Source organism: Ctenocephalides felis, unplaced genomic scaffold (assembly GCF_003426905.1).
Source record: "Ctenocephalides felis isolate EL2017-DRISC unplaced genomic scaffold, ASM342690v1 CF-g0.4_SCAFFOLD_00845, whole genome shotgun sequence".
Classification (NCBI taxonomy): domain Eukaryota; kingdom Metazoa; phylum Arthropoda; class Insecta; order Siphonaptera; family Pulicidae; genus Ctenocephalides; species Ctenocephalides felis.
The window spans coordinates 46,678,422-46,697,941 of record NW_020536999.1 but is presented as its reverse complement, the minus strand read 5'-3'; the positions used below and the strand labels follow the sequence as shown (position 1 = coordinate 46,697,941).

The 19,520-nt window shown below is 28.3% G+C and overlaps 2 protein-coding genes across 2 annotated transcripts in view; one reads left to right on the top strand and one right to left on the bottom strand.

The window, feature by feature from the left end:
- The window catches only part of LOC113364152 (carbohydrate sulfotransferase 11-like), a 27,403-nt gene extending 24,520 nt beyond the window's left edge, over positions 1-2,883 (bottom strand). Inside the window, exons 1-2 of the mRNA XM_026606633.1 lie at positions 2,863-2,883; positions 342-577 (exon numbers count right to left, since the gene is read on the bottom strand). Of these exons, the coding sequence (XP_026462418.1) occupies positions 342-577; positions 2,863-2,883 (257 nt within the window). The remainder of the gene's footprint in view (positions 1-341; positions 578-2,862) is intronic.
- The window catches only part of LOC113384379, a 66,233-nt gene that overhangs the window by 31,571 nt on the left and 15,142 nt on the right, over positions 1-19,520 (top strand). The window lies entirely within an intron of this gene.

The following is a 19,520-nucleotide window of genomic DNA, read 5'->3' as shown; positions in this document are numbered from 1 at the left end:
CTCTATGCAGTTAAAGCAGTACGATTGCTTTGAAAAAAAGTTCAGAATTTCCAAAATATTTCAAAATTCTTTTTTTTCAAAAATGTTAATCTTTTTAAAAAAAAATAATTGTTGGTACGGGAAGTTCCAGCAATTTGCCTTAAGGCGCGATGTCTTGCGACCCACTAGTTTCTTTTTATTGTTATTACTACAAACTTAGAATTTAAATCTTTGTAGGATTATTTGCCTAGTATTAGCATAGTATTTCATTAAAACTAATGATATCTCGGAAAATTTGCGACAAAAATTGATACAAATGACTGTATTACTGTACAAACGTGTTAAATATGTTCAATATTTACCAAACAATGTGATGCTCGCGATTGACTAGAAACTCCCAAGGGTTTGGCCTGTGTAGGGTATCGTTTCCTGGCACGTCTAACCCCAAACGGGAGCAAGCTTCCTGCAAGTGAGCTTTCCGAGCTTCCATGCGCTCGCCCGTCTGTTTATGAAGCTCCCGGGGCGATATTTGGGCAGATAAGCGCCACTGTGCTGCTAAACGCTCTTGACTGCCGGACGAGTTATCATTCACATATACCTAAATATAATAATAGAAATATATAGTTTTATTTATTTTGTCGTTATTCATTAAGTTTTAAAAAAACGTATTGCTATAATTTTATTTAATCGAAAAGAATTGTTAATGCTAGTAACCTGAAATCATCATTATGACTATGTCTAATGAACTATAATCATCTTTTTCAAGATTTTTTATAAAATACATTTTTTATGAATTTTTACGTTCAGCGTATGCAACAATCGGTGTTTTTAGTAAACAAAATAAAAGTTCTTTTTTCTATGATTAGTACTTGAAATTGAAAATACTAATAAGTATTCTAATCACCTGGTACTAACTACAAAAAATATGACGGCAAATAAGCAGTTAGAACATAGATAAAAATAAAGAGCGCCAATTGATTTTTGAATGCGAATAGGACGTTTCATTTCGTTTTTTACAATTATTTACAATTTACAAATATATCATTTTTAACTTCCCGAAGGAGAAGTTTATGTTTTCATCAAAAAATCCGAATGGCTAATTTTATGTTTTCTCAACGTTTCAAGCCATTCTGAATCGAATGAGATTTTTTGCCGGAAATCGACGTTTTCTCAGAAACGGCTGGACCGAAAGCCATTCGATGTAACTCGATGAGGACTAGCATTTCTAAGTTTTGTGCGACGATCAGCCGAGCCGTTTCTTTGTAATTTATTTTTGATATGTTTGCTTTATATTTACTACATTGCTAATTTAAGAGGTATTTTACTCTAGGATAATATCGATTTTGTTTATATATTCTAGGTTCAAATATTCAAGAATGTGTGTAGAAGTGATTTTTTATCATTTGAAATTATTTTTGAATATGTTTGCTCACGATAATCCTCCTATTCCACGATTTATCAGATTTCACTGGACCAATTTACTCGAAATTTTTATAGAGTCTCCCTTATAAAGTTCTCTTCAGTATGAAGAAAGCTTATACCCAAATTTCGATATTTACTCACTATTACTCACTATTATTCACTATTTTTTAATAATAGAGCAACAAAAATGCAAATTTTCTTTTTCAGGTAGTCGCTAATTTGTGAAAAAAATGATTTTAAGTTGTCCGTAGTTCATATAATTGCAATATTATTCTAGATATTTTTATATTTTTCTTCAGATTATTTGAAGGGATAAAATTATGAGTATGATCAGGCGCCAATTTTTTGAAACCCCCGCCTTATAATCTTTTGGAATCAAAAATTTTGACTTTTATATTCTCAAAACATTAATTAACAACTTGAAAAAAAAATATAGTAAAAATATTGTTTGTTTGTCAAGGCCTTTCAAAAATCGCATGAAACTCACCCCTCTAGAGTAGAATAACCCCTTAAACTATGCTCGTTTTCAGTCGCTAAATTTTTTCATATTAGTTAGGTATTTTAATTTGATCCTAATGAAAACATTAATTCCGTTTTTCTTTTCTATTTTCCTGCATGTGACAAATGCGTTGAAATGCTATTTACAACTAGCACATGCCATTACGTTTTGTTCGCACTGTGTCTATTTCAGTGTGATGTGAAATATCATTCTGCCGTTAAAGCCCTCTTGTTGTTCTCATTCTGTCGACGAACAGTTTAGTTTGAGTTTTCCTTTTGACATTTCATGAAATTTGCAGAGGATACTTGCATACGATACAAGTTTTCTTTCCTGCTGCTGACAATATATTTTAACGAGTTAACTGTGATTGACGAATATATTCGACATGAAAAAATGGCAGAATTTTGTATATTTATGAGAATATTCATATGCATATAAAAGAACGACTATATAATAAACCCATATTTTTTATCCGATATCTTACTAGTGCAATATACTCTGTTATTGACGAATATACTCGTCATGAGCTCGATTCGTGCGATATAAAACTGTTCGATGTGAGCGAAACTGGTTAAATAAAGTTTTTTGAAAGTCATTACTACACATTCTACCATTTTATTTATTTTGGTTGAGTTTATTGTATACTAATAAGTGCATCGAGCTTTATATTTTGAGTGAATGTTTAAGTTTGATATTTACAATGCCCCAAAAAAGTTTTGGAGCAATACTTAATGTTTCAATAACAAAAATCGAAAATTTGCTTTACTCATATGATGTTTCCAGATTGTTTTGATATTTGTTTGTCTATTTATCATCTGTTTTGTGGAAATATAATTCGTTAGTACTGATTCGTAAAATTTCATTTTTTTGTCAAAAATTATTTAAGAGGTGATTACTTTTTTCTACCATCTCAAATACCCAATTTTTTAAAAATTTCATTTTGTGGCTATGGATTTATTGACCATATCATCAGCCATATACATATTTACATTATTTTATTCACATTTTTCATGTATTTATAAATTACTCGTATTATTATTAATCAAAACATATAATAATATTTATAATTTCTTATATATGTTAATATTATTGCTTGATATCATTTACTGGAAAAACTATATTTTTCTCCTGTAGCTTCTAGGACATTCTTTTCTTTTGTTTCTCATAGCTTCTACTTTCCAACTATGTATTACCCAACTGATGTTACCCAATTTCGTAGAATTCAATTTTAAGTATCGAAAAATATTTTAGAAAATGAGTAATTCAATGACATTTTCACTAAGTAATAAAATGTCCTTCAATATATCTATTCTATTACCTTAAATCTTGATTTCCATGATTAGAGAGTTTTATATTTATAACTTGGGTCATGCACATGGATATTATATAAAATAATTATTACTAAATTATTATTACTAAATATTGCATACCTGTGGTCGTCTCTTGTATTGTTGTTCCGAAGTAATTAGTCCAACGATTAAGGCAGGTACTATTAATACAGCGAGGCATAATATAATACCATGCGGCGCCCTCCGTGAAAATTGGCTCTTACTTCTGCCCATAATCGTATTGAAAATTTATCTGTTGAACACAAATAGATGAATAGTAAATAATTATTAATAATAATATATAAATTATTATTTAAAGTTAATCCCCTCACTGTTATAAAGATACCTTTTTAATTTTTTCAATAAATAAATTATTACATTGATGCCTTTTAACTAATTGCGGGTGCAGAAATTAAAAATAGCGGAATTAATAAGTTTTGGAATAGATAAACTCGATTTTCCAAAACCAAGTTTCGGAATTTACAATTGAGCTATATTAGAAAATATCATAAGTTAATCTATTATTTACAAAGATAATTACTTTCATTTCAGTATATCGAGTAATCGATTTGATATCATTTAGTGATATCAAATCGATTTGATATCATTTCTCATCGTTGATATGTTTATATTGTTGTTTATTTATTTGTAAAAATTGGTAACAAATATTTCAAATTTATTTTAATAATAAATATTAAACACACACTTTAATAATTACACAGATGACATTACTTTGTTTTCGTTTATTTTACGATATTCATATATTTTTTGTAAATTTATTGGATTCCGTAAAAAGTCCAGAAAAATAATAAAAATTACTATGGTTACAAATCACAAACTAGTAATTTCAAATAGTTATGCTAGAACATAAATATTAAAAATATAATATATGTTATGGAAATATTCAAATAACTTTGCTTAAAATTGATCAGAACATTGAGATTTCTAAATCTATGTAGATTTAGTATTTATCAAATTTTTCATTTTCGCGGCTATAACACTTTGCCAATTAGAGTCGAAATTTTGTAACAAAATTACGTTTTTCATCAGTATTTTTTTATTTTTGGTGTTGCATCTTTAGAAGTAAAAAGTATTGGCTAAAACGGATAAAGTTTTCTTCATATTCGAATTTCAGAACACCATATTTTCAGCTCATTAATTTGATTCTATGCGAACACCTTGTCTACGGAATGCTTTTAATGTTAGATACGCCAAACTTAGATTATTTTTAGAATAAAATATATTTATACGAGAAACTATAATTCTATTCATGTCGAAATCTTTAATTTAACAACTTTATGAGAAGGTGTTAATCTATTTATATCGCTTAATGGGCTAAGAAGAATTAATTTGGTTAAAGTTATATACGATTTTTCGCGATTTGTATAAACTGATCAAATTAAACGCAAATAAATAACATTATAGTGGATTCATTCCTAAAGTTAACAAATCTATAATAACCCATTTGAAATGAGTAAAGCATATATATTGCCATTATAATCATTTTCAAGTAAAACCGAATAAGTAACATGATATAAAACAGTTTTGGAAATTTATTTGTATATTATGTTATACTCACTTCAGTAAAATGATATTATAATAAGTTATATAAAAAGGAAATTTTAACCTTACATCAGAGTCATTGCCTCATTTAAAGATTAAGTTTGTTATATATACTAATACAATCTATGGATGCCGCCAAGAATAACTGTGACTACTAGTATTCTTAATGCCAAAGCTATTATTGTATATAATAATATTACCTCTTTGTAATTCCTGATTCCATTGATTAATACAACAATTTTCGTAGGCAATTTATTTATCCGATCGATTAGGCGTTTGGGGTAATAGCATGTTGAGATTTTTCTATTATGCTTCTACATTTATATCAACAATCAAAATTAATGGAATAGAAACGTAATAGCTAAAAAGAGCATTTTAGGTCTTACAATTTATATCTGAAATTCAGATATTGTTTTTAAATATATCTTTCAAAAAAAATTTTTTTTTATAATTTATTTTTGTTATCTTTCAAAAATTGATGGAAAATACTCAACATACAATTGTCACAAATTATCCGAAAGCAATAATCGCACACGACGTTTTCGAGTTTGCAACTGCAGTTATTTATCGGGCTTATTTTTCAAATATTTCGAAACGCACTATGTTGATCACTTACTAATACAATATATTAAAAGTTAAAATATTTTGTTTTTTATAGACAAAAATATTATTATTTATATCTTTTATATATTTATTCCATTGATTAATACTAATCGAATGTAGGTACTAGTATTGCATGATAGATCCTGGAAATATGTATGTCGTCGTGTTAATAAAAAATAAAAGGTTAGAAATAGTTTTCTAGAATAAAATATTATATTTAGTTTTTCATTTGATTCGTTATCGGCCCATCATCGATATATCGGATATGCGTCATACATCAATGCAGGTATTTATAATATGGATTTGCGTGATGTGCTTTTATAAGTACTCGGTCATGCATACGAAAGGAACAATAGCTAATTCTATATATACCTACATACATCAGAGGCTTACAATGATATTTGATTTGATTTATATTAGTATAACCTACAGTCATTATACTCCATTCAAAACACGTAAACACATTTTTTGCTTTTACATGGTTTGATTTAAATTATTTTTTTGTAAACTTCCATTTTTTAAAATTGTACTGTACTATAGTTTATGGTAGTCGATAGTATAGAGAATCCAGGGTCCAGCCTAAGGGGATATTCTAGTGTAGAGCGATGAATTTTAGGTCATTGTAAAAGAAAGCAATGAAAGTTTTTACTATCCATTTTTTACCACCATTAAAATACAAAATAAAAATTAAAAAATAAAAAAGTTAAAAATTGTAAAAACTGTCAGCTGATGAAGTGGGTGGTCTCAAAAAATTGGCACCTCAGTCTTAACATGATTTCAGCCCTCCTAGCCATCGGAAATGCATAAAATAAAAAGATTATCAATCTACAATGATGTCGCAATGGCCCGAACTAGCGATGAGTAAAAATTTTTTTCTTTTTACAAATAGGCAAAAAAAGTGTTTTTTTTTACTGTTTTTTTGAGTTTAAATTTAATCGAATTTTTTAAAAATAGTAAAAATTGGAATTTTGGGATAATCCTAGTTCGGGCTATAGATAGGTCTATAAACAAGACTCTCTGAAAATTTCGAATGAATCGGTCGATTAAATCTCGAGAAATCGTGTCAACAGTACTGAAAAAGTCTGTTCTGAGAAAAACGGATTTAAAGTTTTGCGTGAAGCCAAACCAGTATGGAGACCGAGTCAGTAAAATGCCTATATTTCCGAAAATAATTCAAATTTTCAAAAACCGTACCCATATTCTTAGATAGTTAAACTTTGAAAATATGAAATAAAAAAAATCGATTTTTTTGAATTTCTACACTAGTATACAGTGCTGGATTTACAGTAGGGGCAATCGGGGCTACTGCCCAGGGCGGCAAATTTTTGGGGGCGGCAAAATTTGGATAGTGAGAAAAAAATTCTATACAATATAATCAACTTTTTTTTAACAACATTTTTTATTTCAAGAAATATAATTAACAAAACATAATACGATTGCAATGCAAAATTTGGGTTGAAATAACCGATTATTAAAATTTATTATTTTGCCTAGCCTCCCTCTCCGAACGTAAATTATCAAATTGGTTAATAAGTCATTATCAAATTTGTCAATTTGTCTAATATAAAGATCCGTAAACAAGCTGAAAGTTTAAGAAAAATATTTTCTTCAGTTCTCAAGCCTTCTTAAAATGACGAATTTCTGCACTTCCAAGCTTATAGCGTTGAAAAAAGATTTAACTAGTGACGCATGGCATTGTGCCTTCCAATTATTGAAACATCCCGTACTGAAAATTACATTTTATAAAGAGCTTTAAAATTGTAAAAAATTGAAAATGAAAAAAATTAACTTATAAAACACATTTTTTGTATTTTGAAATTTTTTGAAAATTATGAACTTTTTGCAAAGCAATCGCGCTGCGTAGCTGTTGCAGAGAATAATAATAAATATCAAATCTCAATTACCATTTTTTGTAATTTCTTTTCTAATATTTTGTAATTATTCAAGTGAACACGGATCAACCGATTTAAATGATTCAATTCCTATTATTAAGGAGACGTGCTGATTAGTTATTGGCCATGGCAGGTCCAACTGTTTTGAAGATACGGGCCAAAATGCCAAAAATGATAATTTAGTTGTTGAGAAAAGAAGCGTCCAATATTATTCAAAAAAATTTATAGAATAAATAACTGCTTAAATTTGTGGGAGGCAGGTTTAGCGGTTTCGATGGTCCAATAAAAAAATTTGAAAAAGAAACATTTGGTGGACAAAAGTGATCATAAGACATATGCACATCAAATTATCAGATATTTTATAGAGATTTTAACAATAAGTATAAATTTTGTTTACATTTATATGGGTTATGTAACATTGTTTATTCGTTAGACTGCGACGCGGCGCTTACGCGCTCCTATATTTTGTCCCTACGCAGCTGAAGCAGCGCGATTGCTTTAAAAAAAGTTCGAAAATTTGTAAAATTTCAGGGATGGGGCGGCATTTTTGTCAGTGCCCCGGGGCGCCCAATTTCTAAATCCGGCCCTGCTAGTATACCACCTTAAGGTAGATGGTCTTATCCCACACTCCGGATAATATTCAGTAGTTTCAGATTTTATCAATTTTTACTTGGCACTATGAATTAATATAAACTTCCAATTAAAAATAAACCAATTGCAAAGTAAAAACTTTTATTTTATTTTTTCCTGAATTGAGTCCGTTTTTATCTTATGGGGGCTCATGGGCCAAAGTTGATGGGTACAATACCCATTAATATATATTATTACATATTTTTCCATTTCTAATAAATTGTTACACTAATTTCACTGAATATAGTATAACTTTGTATTTACTCATGATTTCTACGTGAATTCTACAAAACACTTGTTTACACGGGTATAACACACTAACATTTTCTTACTTAGATTTTTATTATTTTATATAGAGAACTGAATATTACATATTTAATAGAATTTAAAACTTGCCAATAGGACGTTTCATTTCGTTTTTAGACATATAATAATAAACTAATTAGGTATTGCAATTGATGCGCCAATTAAAATTATCCAAAGTCGCGTTTTATCTAATTTGCAAGTATTCATAACAATCTATACATTGTTTAAATAAAACACGGTTTTATTTGCTCTGCACGAAGAACAACTGATGAAACAAAATTTTATTTGTCAATTTCAAGGACCCAGACGTGGTATATTTATTATCTCCAAATATCATTTGATTAACCTTTAAATAAAATTACACTAGGGACGATGTACATTCGATATTATATATGACTCAAACACATGCCGAATTCCGTTTAGCATATCGATGTCGATATTCGTGACATATTTTATTAAACGGCTTCAATTTCAATTGATTCGGTTCCTGTGGCCAAATATAGGAAGGTCGAATTGTGAGCTACTACAGTAACTAAATATTTCTCGTTTTATTTTGCGACGAAAGACAATTTTAATAAAAATATTCTAATTAGTGTGAGCCATCTTCCTATAGCAGAACAATAAATGCTGAAAACCGTTCATTTCTAAAAACTTTTGAAGGCTCCTGTATCGTATTTTCACCTTTGCTATTATAGTAAAATGTAGTGAATTTTTGCTTTTGTAACTTCATCTGAAATAAGGAAAAACATAGTAAGCTTTTCCAAATGCAAACTAGTCTGTTTTTTATAAAGGATATATTATACGCCCATGAACACATTAAAAAACAGACTATTTTGCATTTGGTAAAGCTTACTAGGTTTTTCGTTATTTTAAAAGAAGTTTCAAAAGCGAAAATTTAATATATTTAACCATAACAGCAGAGGTAAAAGTTCAATGCAGGATTCTTCAATTTTTTTTTAAGTGAACAGTTTTCAGTATTTATGTAGCTGTATTATATTCACTGAATTTTCTAGAATCTGAACTAATAACACCTACCCAATTATCTCCAAGAAATTGTGTAAAGCACTTTTCAAACATTATATTCCAAATTCAGTTGGACCTTCTTCAAAGATATTTGTATTTTTTTTCCTAGTAATTTTTGCACCATAGGTATTCAGTGCAACAAAACTTTAGTAAAAGAATACTTTTTGCTTTGTATAGTTTTTATTAAAGATATGAATAATATATATTCTCCTTTCTGATATTTCTGTTACTTTTTTCTGATAACGACAGGTTGCTATCTGTCCATTAAGCGTTGTTATGAATAAAATATGTAACATCGCAAAGTTCTGCAATTACGGAGCATAATGACAAGGTTTTAATAGAGGCTAATAATACTTGGCTTGTAGCATCAATAATTTAATATGGCAATCTTCATTATATGTAATACAGATTCATATACAAACTATTTAATTAATAGATCGCATGCGAGGAAACTGCTGATTAAGGGAAATAAATAGAAATTGAACTAAATAGAATAATATCAAATTTCATTTTGTGATGTTTGTGACCAGAATACTCGTAGTTATGAAGTTTCAAAATTTTCAAAGCCGGATTTATTGACAAAATTCATTTCAGGAATTGCAGTGCTTTCTGCACTTTATAATTGTAGTACAATTCACGTTTTTATGCAAGAATATCTTATGGATGAATTTGTTTCAGTACTATCAAATTTATTAAGAGAATTTGTTGAATCAGCTTTTTGAGTATATGGAAATTTATTTTCACAACTAATATTGACACATATCTTCAAAATCACTTGCGGTTGACATAGAGTGTTATACATAGAAGATGGTAAGGTGATATTGTTGAACTTATGGTAATATGAGACATCAAGAGAGCATATCATATTGTAGGGCTATCATATCACTAAAACGATATAGATTTGTTAGCACAAAGTATACATACTCCGCCTATTTGGCATATCATCACAATTATTAGAGTAATATAAAGTAACAATGATAAGTGAATGAGTAAAAGTTTAAAATATGCATAAGTAAAAAATCAATTTTTGTTCAAAACACATTAGATTAACATTCCTGATTTGTTGATTTTTACAGTAGTCTTTCTGTTAAAGTAATAGAGATAATGTTTTAAAATATTGGAAATATGTTTAATCAATAGAATGTATATGTAGATGATTCTGGATCCAGGTATGGTGTTCTAAGTTTATTATTAGGGTATAACATTTGTAAAATTGCGCAAATCTGTAAATTTAAGAAAAAATTACAAAGCGAGGGTCTTTAAAACGAACTGCTAAGTCTTGACTTGGTTCACATTTAGTTTTTATACTGAAAATAAATACTAAAAAATTGTAATAGTGAATAGTGGTAATGTTTTATGCACATAGAGTACCTACTAGAGTGATATTGTAATGCACGTTCTCAGTACTTTATTATATTTGTATTAATTAATAGTTATTCATTAATAAAATTACTCCTAGTAGATTCTTCCAATGGGATTTTCTTTTAATATCTGTTAATAATAAAACGGATTAAAAATAATTGAATGAATAAATTTTCTTCTTCATTATAATATTGATATGAAAAACCACTTTAAAATCCACATTCGGCATTAATGCTTATCAAATTTTACTCACAATATCACATAATATACACAACAGTTAACAAAATATAAATTAACCGTTTTTAATTTAATGATAGGATAAAAATATGCATTGCATTTTATAAAATCAATAGATAAACAACTCATTCTTCTCACCGACGTTGGAGGTATATTCTATCAAGCTTATAATTGTAGCCATTCTTCTGGCAATACAATCAACTGTTTTCATTGAATTGTAATTATACTATCATTAAATAATGAATAACTAATGACAATAACAATTACTTGTTATATATAGTATTATAGCAACTCTAAATACATATTTCTAAGCGGAAAAATTACATAATACATGTTTACATGAGTAATTGCAATGCAGTGTTATCACTTAGATCTTATGATTTTTATTCATATTGCAATATCAAATGTCTCAATGGTGTTTTAAAACTTGAGTTAATAAATACGAGTACGTGCTAATTACAGTTGTTTGTTCTGGATAGTCTCTTATTTCTTGAGTAAATATCGAACTGAAATCCATTTTGCTTGTAATTTTTAAATAAAAATTCGATTAGTTCCTATACTTTAGTTAAAAGTCTAGTAGATGTGAGACACCCTTGTTGAATTGGTAAAAAGACACTTTGTATTTAGTATTATAATATATAATAAAATCTTCAAAAATTAAAATTACAAGAACAAATAGTAGATATTTGTGGGCTCTTTCGTTTCCTGCGCAATTTCTTGAATCGACTTGTTTATCTAATATTATCTACAATTTCAGAAAATTATATGGGAGATATACTAAATTATGTTTATCGATCTCGTGCTTTCATTAAAATTTGCATTTATACAAATTCGTGAATAGTTACGGAACGGATTATATCTTTTGACGTTAATATTCTTAGTAACGTGTAGTCACGAAATAGTTTCTGCTGGTAGGTAAATAAAAACTTTACCAAATAGCTTTTATGCGTGTTTAATTTTCTGCAAATATGAATAATAATTTTTGGAAAGAAACACACACACATATGAAACTATTTATGTATTTTATTAATAATTTATTATCAGTTCAATTTTCCTCGCATGTATTATCATATTTTTAACACAAGTGTTGCAGAAGTTTAGCACTCCTTTTTACTCAAGAATCTTTTCAAACTCTTATTTATATTAACCGCCAAAATTATGTCGACAATTTTCTTATCGTTAATAAAAAAAATAATATAATAAAGTGCAGAGAAAGGTTTTCAATTCCATGCATGGATTTTAGAAAATGGAAATAGCACAACGTTTTCTTGGACTAAAAAGTAGTTTATCAATAATTCTGCTTCGTAATTTGAACTTCTTGTGTAAATAGTTCTACATATAATCAATAACTTACTTACGTATATTAAGAGTTAGGTATAAAATTCGAAGTGTATTAAAATCTTTCAAAATAGTGTAAACAATATTTCATATATTTTATTTACAAAAACAAGATTTTGTTTTGTGGTATGTAGGATAATTAAATCACGGAACTAGAACACGAGTATAAATTAAATAAATTTTTTATTCTTTTCAAATTGGCATATACTGCTACCTTCGAAACATATATTCAAGTTCTTTTATCGTTACATAAGCTTTGGTTTACATCAAATTGATTTATGCATATATATATATATATATATATATGTGTGTGTGTATGTGTGAGTGTGTGTGTGTGTGTAGACATCTGCAACATAAATAAAGAACTTTTTCTGTGGTCGCGATTGCTGCTAACGAAGCATGTCATTAGGTTTCCTTTCATAAGATTTGCTTCAGATAAGATCCTCATATTATAAAAAGAAAATCGCTTGGTAACGATGCATTCAATGATTTTCTTTGTGCCTATCATCCATTATATTTATTTATATAAATAACGAATAAAACTGCGAAAGAACTCGTAATACATTTTCTTTCCTTCAGATTTTGTTGGATTATTTTTTATAGCTGACTGATGACATTGCATTTTTGGAAAATATTTCATTTTTAATTTATTACAGAAAATGTTCAAATCGATAATATTCAAATTATATGCAGAAACACGGGAGTCGACATATTTTAAGCTTGATGTTACATCATACTGTATCGTTTGTTCTGCATTCAATTTTTCCAATTTTTCTTATGTATCGAAATCATTTTTCTTGAATATTTTTCTTCTCAGCATAAAGGTTCTTTTGAATTCTTATTGTTGTTATTATCTAGGTGTCTATCAAAGTTTTGAAACATTGACTTGCTGAATAGAAGTTGACTATTCTGGATTCAGAAGTAATATTCAAAGTATTGAAAAACATTGATTGGTTTCGAGTCGTTTCTATGTTTAAAACATGCAAGAAATCTACTGGTATTTTCATAAATACTATTACATTTTAATATGGAGTTTGTGAGTACATGTGATTTATTTCTTTCATGACGCTGTGTACTTGAAAGAAATTTATATTTCATGATATATCCTTTCCATATGTCATATATTCCATAATATCATAAAGTATCTCGAAAAATCCTTAAAAGTTATCAAAATAATAGGGGTAGACAGTTTCTATAAAACAATTTTTTCTATGACAACAGTTTAAAGCTCAATATAAAAATTGTGATGATGCTGCAGACTGCAGATTAAATATATATTTAATCTGCAGTCTGCAGCATCATATGGTTATACCATAATATATTGGTATAACTAAACATAAATAAGTACGTTATATATGATTTGTGCTCAGTTTATTCTTAAATGTAACGATATTATTGTTCGAGAGATGAAATGATATTTTAATTTCCTCAAACATCATAATCTCATTGCCCATGTGGTTTTTAATTCTTCGAGGGAGATTTAAAAATAGGCCACAAAAACTCAATGAGATGCTTGAATAAGCCATCTGTTATTTTTGTCATTTTTTTGACCGAGTTCCATAACGCGTCTTACATATGTGTACTGACTAACAAAATAAATAGTTTAATAAAATCCCATGCTTTGAATTTTAAAGACATGGGATTTTATCCTTCATTTATAAAATTTCATTTTATTTTGTGAAATTATAGGGCTTGATAAATTTCGCCAGTTTTTTACAAAGTAAGCTCGATATAAGTGTTTGAAATTTTGGGTGGAATAAAATCATATGTTTTCAAATAGTATAAAATGATTTGTTATATATAGACAATATAGATTAAAAATTTAGTCCTCATTCCAATATCGTGTTTATAAACTATTTGTTCGCGATATTGATATTATTAACAAACTCATTGTTTATTCATTTTGATAAAAAAAAATATTTGAATAGTATTTGAAATTTGACTTTGAATAGATATTCACTGAAATTTATTATTAACATTATAGTGTTATTGTTATTAATATCAGTTGAAAGTTAAAATAATTCGGCAGGAAGTAATTTTTCATTATGTACCATGCATTGTGCAAATGTTTACATTATTGAATTATAATCTACATGTAAACATATAATATTTGCAATAAAAATGTACGTGCAGAACAGATAAAACAAATTTGATAGAATTATCTATAAACTTAAGCATATGCATCGATTAGGAAAATAATTCATGACGAATTTTATCAATAAAAAATATTTTGAGATTTTATATCAAATTGCTGATAATAATTTAGCAGTTAGTACATTTGGTTTATAAATATATTTATTGTATCTTTGGGATATTCCTAGTTTATTTTATTTGAAATTTTTTAATAAAATGTAATGAAATCAGATATCCATATATATATAATGTGTGTGTATAAGTGTCTTTTGTTTTGGTTGTTTTTGAAGCAGTTTGTTGGCCCTAATAATTGTTTTCAAGATATACGATTTGTTTGCACTTTTGATTCTAAATAATGGTTGTTTCTCCTATAAATGGTGTAGTTTGGTTCTTATATTATACATTTTTTATACACAAACTTAGATGCAGCGAATTATTAAGTAGTATTCAGTTTTTTTTAATTTTTTGTTTCAAAGAGTTATATAGAAAATCCTTGTCTGTTAACCTAAGAATTATTTTGCCTAGATATAGGACATTTTGTTCAAATAATTTATTTCCCATCATATATCATACATTGCTATCCACCAATATATTGGATTTTCTTACAATATATCCATTGCATATGTAGCATTAAAATTTAATGTATCTATATTGTATCGATGAAGGCTAATTTGACTATGACTCTGCAAACAACTCAATATCAGTATAATCTAATGGATTATCTTTTTTATTTTTAAAACCTGTAATTTCATATTTTATATATACAATTATATTTATAAAGGAAACTTATATTTTCAAAATGTTGGACAATAGATATTGAAAATTTAATATTTACTACAAGCATGAAAATATAAATTTTTATATAGGGAATATGAATAGTTTGTACCTAGATTTGTATCGTATCATAAGTTTCATATTATTGTTATATGGTAGAGATTTACAACTGTAAAAGTATAGAAGAAAGTAGTTTTTATCTAGTTTACCTTTTCATTTTTAGAAGAACCTGAAACCCATTCGGAGCGTTTTACAAAACCTAATTTTTCTATCGTCGAACAATTTTCACATGCACAAAACATCCTTTTCATGAAACCTTGTAACGAGAATTATCAACACATCGTTTTCCAAAAGCACGGGGTAACAAATCGATGTAAACAACAACAAACATTTACAAAAATTTACAAATGGCTCGGTGTCGATTCGAATGGAAGACTTTGTATTATTTTGAATATTTTCTTTGTTTTTAATTTACAAATAAATATTACACACGCGATGTTGTAGAAACTTATAAAAAATTGGAACAGGCGTTGTAAACTCGCATTAAAAGGCCACTGGTTGTAGTTATTATAGATCGGTGCTCTGAATAAAAGTTTGACGAGATTGTTGTTTTGATTGTTTATTGTATTGTAGTCCGGGGGGCCCTTGTTACCGCAAAGCCCCCTCGTGTGCGCGTGAACGCGGCTCTTTCACGTGCATCACGGCTGACAGCTGACTGCCTACTGCCCATACTGCCGAAACTCCGAGTTTCGGAGGATACTCTAACGCTCGCGCCACGCGACGTTGAAGCTGGATCGATAGAACGTATTATGTTGAGATACATCACCACGATTCACATAAAGATATTAATAGTTAGGTAGATGTATGAATATTAAACGATATTTATATACAACAAATATCAAGTACGTCTGTCTTTATACATCTTACAAAATCTCTTGCTGGTCTGTAAGAAATCAATTAGTTAACTTTCTGTAGGGTAAGTTATAGTAACTGCAATGAAATCTAAAATGATTTTTTTTCATACCTTTAACGTTTCAAGGTTTACTGTACACTTTGGGAGGCGTTCATTAATCACGTGAGCGAGTTTTTAAGGATTTTTTGGACCCCCCCTCCCCCTTTGTGGTACATGGTTATATTCAAAATTACCCCCCCCCACCAAACATCACGTGTATTTTTAGTTACGTGATAAAACTGTAAAATTTTTAATTTTTTTTGAAAATGTTTGATTTTTTATAAAAAAAAAAATCATTTAAAAAATAAATACCCGTGATATCTTACTATGCCCCTCCCTTCCTCACGTGATATTTCGTGATTTTTTGTCAGACCCCCTCCCCTCCCTAGCTTTGAAAAAAATGATGTAGGTGTGGGTGTGCGGATACAATTTTTCGTCAACGATTTCGAGGTCATGAATCAACCGACTTGAATGATTCAAATGTGCTAATTAGTTTTTGACAAAGGCAGCACCAGACGTTTCGAAGATGCGGGCAAAAAGTGCAAAAAATTGTATTTTGGTTTTTGAGAGAACGCAGCGTCTGATTTGAAAGATTCCAAAACATTTCACTTGTATTGTGGGAATGATGAATTAGTTAAATTCTTGGGAAAGGTCAATTTCGGAAATATACTAAAAAAAGTTAAAGAAAATAGCACTTGGCGTTCAAAAATAATCATTACATACACATATGCATATCAAATCAACATTTGTTTTATACAATTTTTATATATTTCTTTTGTATGATTTACAGTGTTTAACCGTTTATCCTAAACAAAATTTAAAATTATCTAAAATCTATTTTCTTCAAAAATTTCTTACAAAGAGGTAATTACGGTACAGGAAGTTTCAGCAATTTATCCAAAATAATGCCATGCACCACTATTTCATTATTTTATCATCTTCTCATTAATGACTCACCTATTCATCAAATATCGATAATCATTCTATATGTACTACCAAACCTTATCAAAAGGATTTAAAATAAACCAATATTGCTTTTGTAATTTTGTGCTAGAACAAATATACTTACATACATACATTTCTGAATATATAAATCCAATCTTACTGATTAGTTCTAAGATTTCTCATGTTTTTAAAGTACGCCTAAATATGACAAATTGTAATGGGTGTTAATTTAAACATCTATGGGCTAAAAATTTTATTTGCATCAATAAGATTAGGGGAATAAAAATTCAGTAATTAGAAGCCTATAGATGCTAATGAAAGCCAAAAAAATCTTTTTAAACAATTTTTTTTGTTTTAATTAATTATATGACTTTCCAGTCACAGTGGTCTCTAATTTCTGCACTTCTGTATATGAAAATGTTATTTTGTGTTAAATGGCCATAATTATTGATAGTGGTTGTCTTGACAATCTTAAAGAATTAATATTTATGTGTGATACCCCAAAAAAGTTACAATTATTTAGTAAATATTGAAAAATTTGGAATGTGATCTCAAAGTTACGCGGGCCTATGGAGGGTTAAGATTTAAATAATTCAAAAATACATAAATCATTGGTTAAATATCATTCATTAAGGTTGTGCCTTTTCAAGGGAAATAGTTCAATATGGTTGCAATCTGTATCTGTATTTACAGTTAAACAATTTGCTATTTTGAATGAATCTACTTTTACCTGATTATATTAAACGTACTGTACTTTTAAAGAACTGTTAGCCAGAGTGGTTAAACCCGCAGTTTTATCTTGCCCCTTAAATTGATCTTTGGTATCATTATTATGTTATGTGCAGTTGATTTCAAAGATTTATAATTCAATTATAATTATCCAATAAATTTCTTTAAATATTTATTGCGAAATAAAGTGCAATCTAGGTAAAAACGCTGATGGTATTTCGTGTTTTCATCGACGCGTCGACGCATATGGTTGTATAGTGCTATCACAAGTAAGAAAAGAATTGAAACTTATTTAAAATAGAACGTAAAATTTAATTTGTTTTGACGAAGTTTATTTACTATGTGTCGAATATATTAATACTTATTTGTGGTATAAAGTTGGAAGAGATGCCCCAAAGGCTACCGAGCGTATATTCCTCGAACATTTCGTTACAGTACGGGAAGTTCCAGCAATTTGCCTTAAGGCACTATGCCATACACCCTACTAGTTATTATTTAATTTGATTGATGATATTATAAATTAAATATTTACCTCTAGAAATAAACTTGTGTATTCCTGTATGTGATCAGGAAGCTTTGTGAAGAGGAAAAACGTGACCGGTGGTTCAAACGTGCAATAAAAGTTGACGATAACAAAATGATATCCTGCATGATAATTAATATATCAGCTTTGTACTTGATGTACATGTATTATAAAATCAATATTGAATGATTAAAATGTAGCGTAATAATATTCTATTATACATCAATATAATAATCTGTGTGCTAACAAATTATGTCTAATCACAAATTAAAAATCTTTATTGCAGTCTTAAAGTTAAACTGTTAATTTTATTACGAGTTTGAAACATCTTTGAACACTTATAACTGAAACCTGTAGTATTTCATTGAAATGATTTAAAATGTTTGTTCGGCTGTGTCTACTTATATTTTTTATACTATTAAATTTTTCCAAATTCATTAGTAATTAACTAAAAAAGATCTTTTGATAAGTACAATTAGAATGAGCCTACAATCAGAATTATGGAAAAACCCTGAAAAATTCCTTTTTGCATATTCAAATATTAATTTAATTCTGTTTATCAATTTTATTCGAGAACTATTTGTGAACCTTATTTTTATCTTTTTGGGATAGTTCAAAGATAAAGGATCCGTACTTGCAATTTCCTATTTTCACAATATGAACAGACAGCGTTGCAACAAAGAAACATTAAAAAATCCAATAAAGTTCGAGTCGAACTAATACCATGCGAATTCCAGACATACTTCTATTTACTTTCTAATACAAAAAATATTTAGTAACTTTTTTAATGCAATTTTGTTATATGAATATTGCATTTATTACTAGCTGAACTATTCACGGAATTGATCCTGTGAATTATATTAATTTTAATATCAAAGTTTTTGTGAGACATGAAATTTACAAAATCCTTTTTTAAATATACGAACAGGCTGTTCTGAACTATGTAACTAATTTATGACTCTATAAGAGGAGTCACTAATATACTAAATTTTCAGAGTAAAGGCAGAAAAACAATGTTCTGCATTTTTTGAAAAACACACCTTGAAAGTACATACAAATTAGACTGATGACTTGAAAATCTTCGCCCGTGGAGCCTATAGCTGGTACAAAATTGAAGAAAAATTCACTAATGATACCATAATCTCCTCATCAACAAATAAAATAGGTTTTGCATATTCTGATTCATCGAGTAATATATATGATGTGTAGAAATATCAGAGGGTCATTGTCAAGAAAACGACTATATGCAGATAGACAGATATACTGGCACTCACAATCAAAA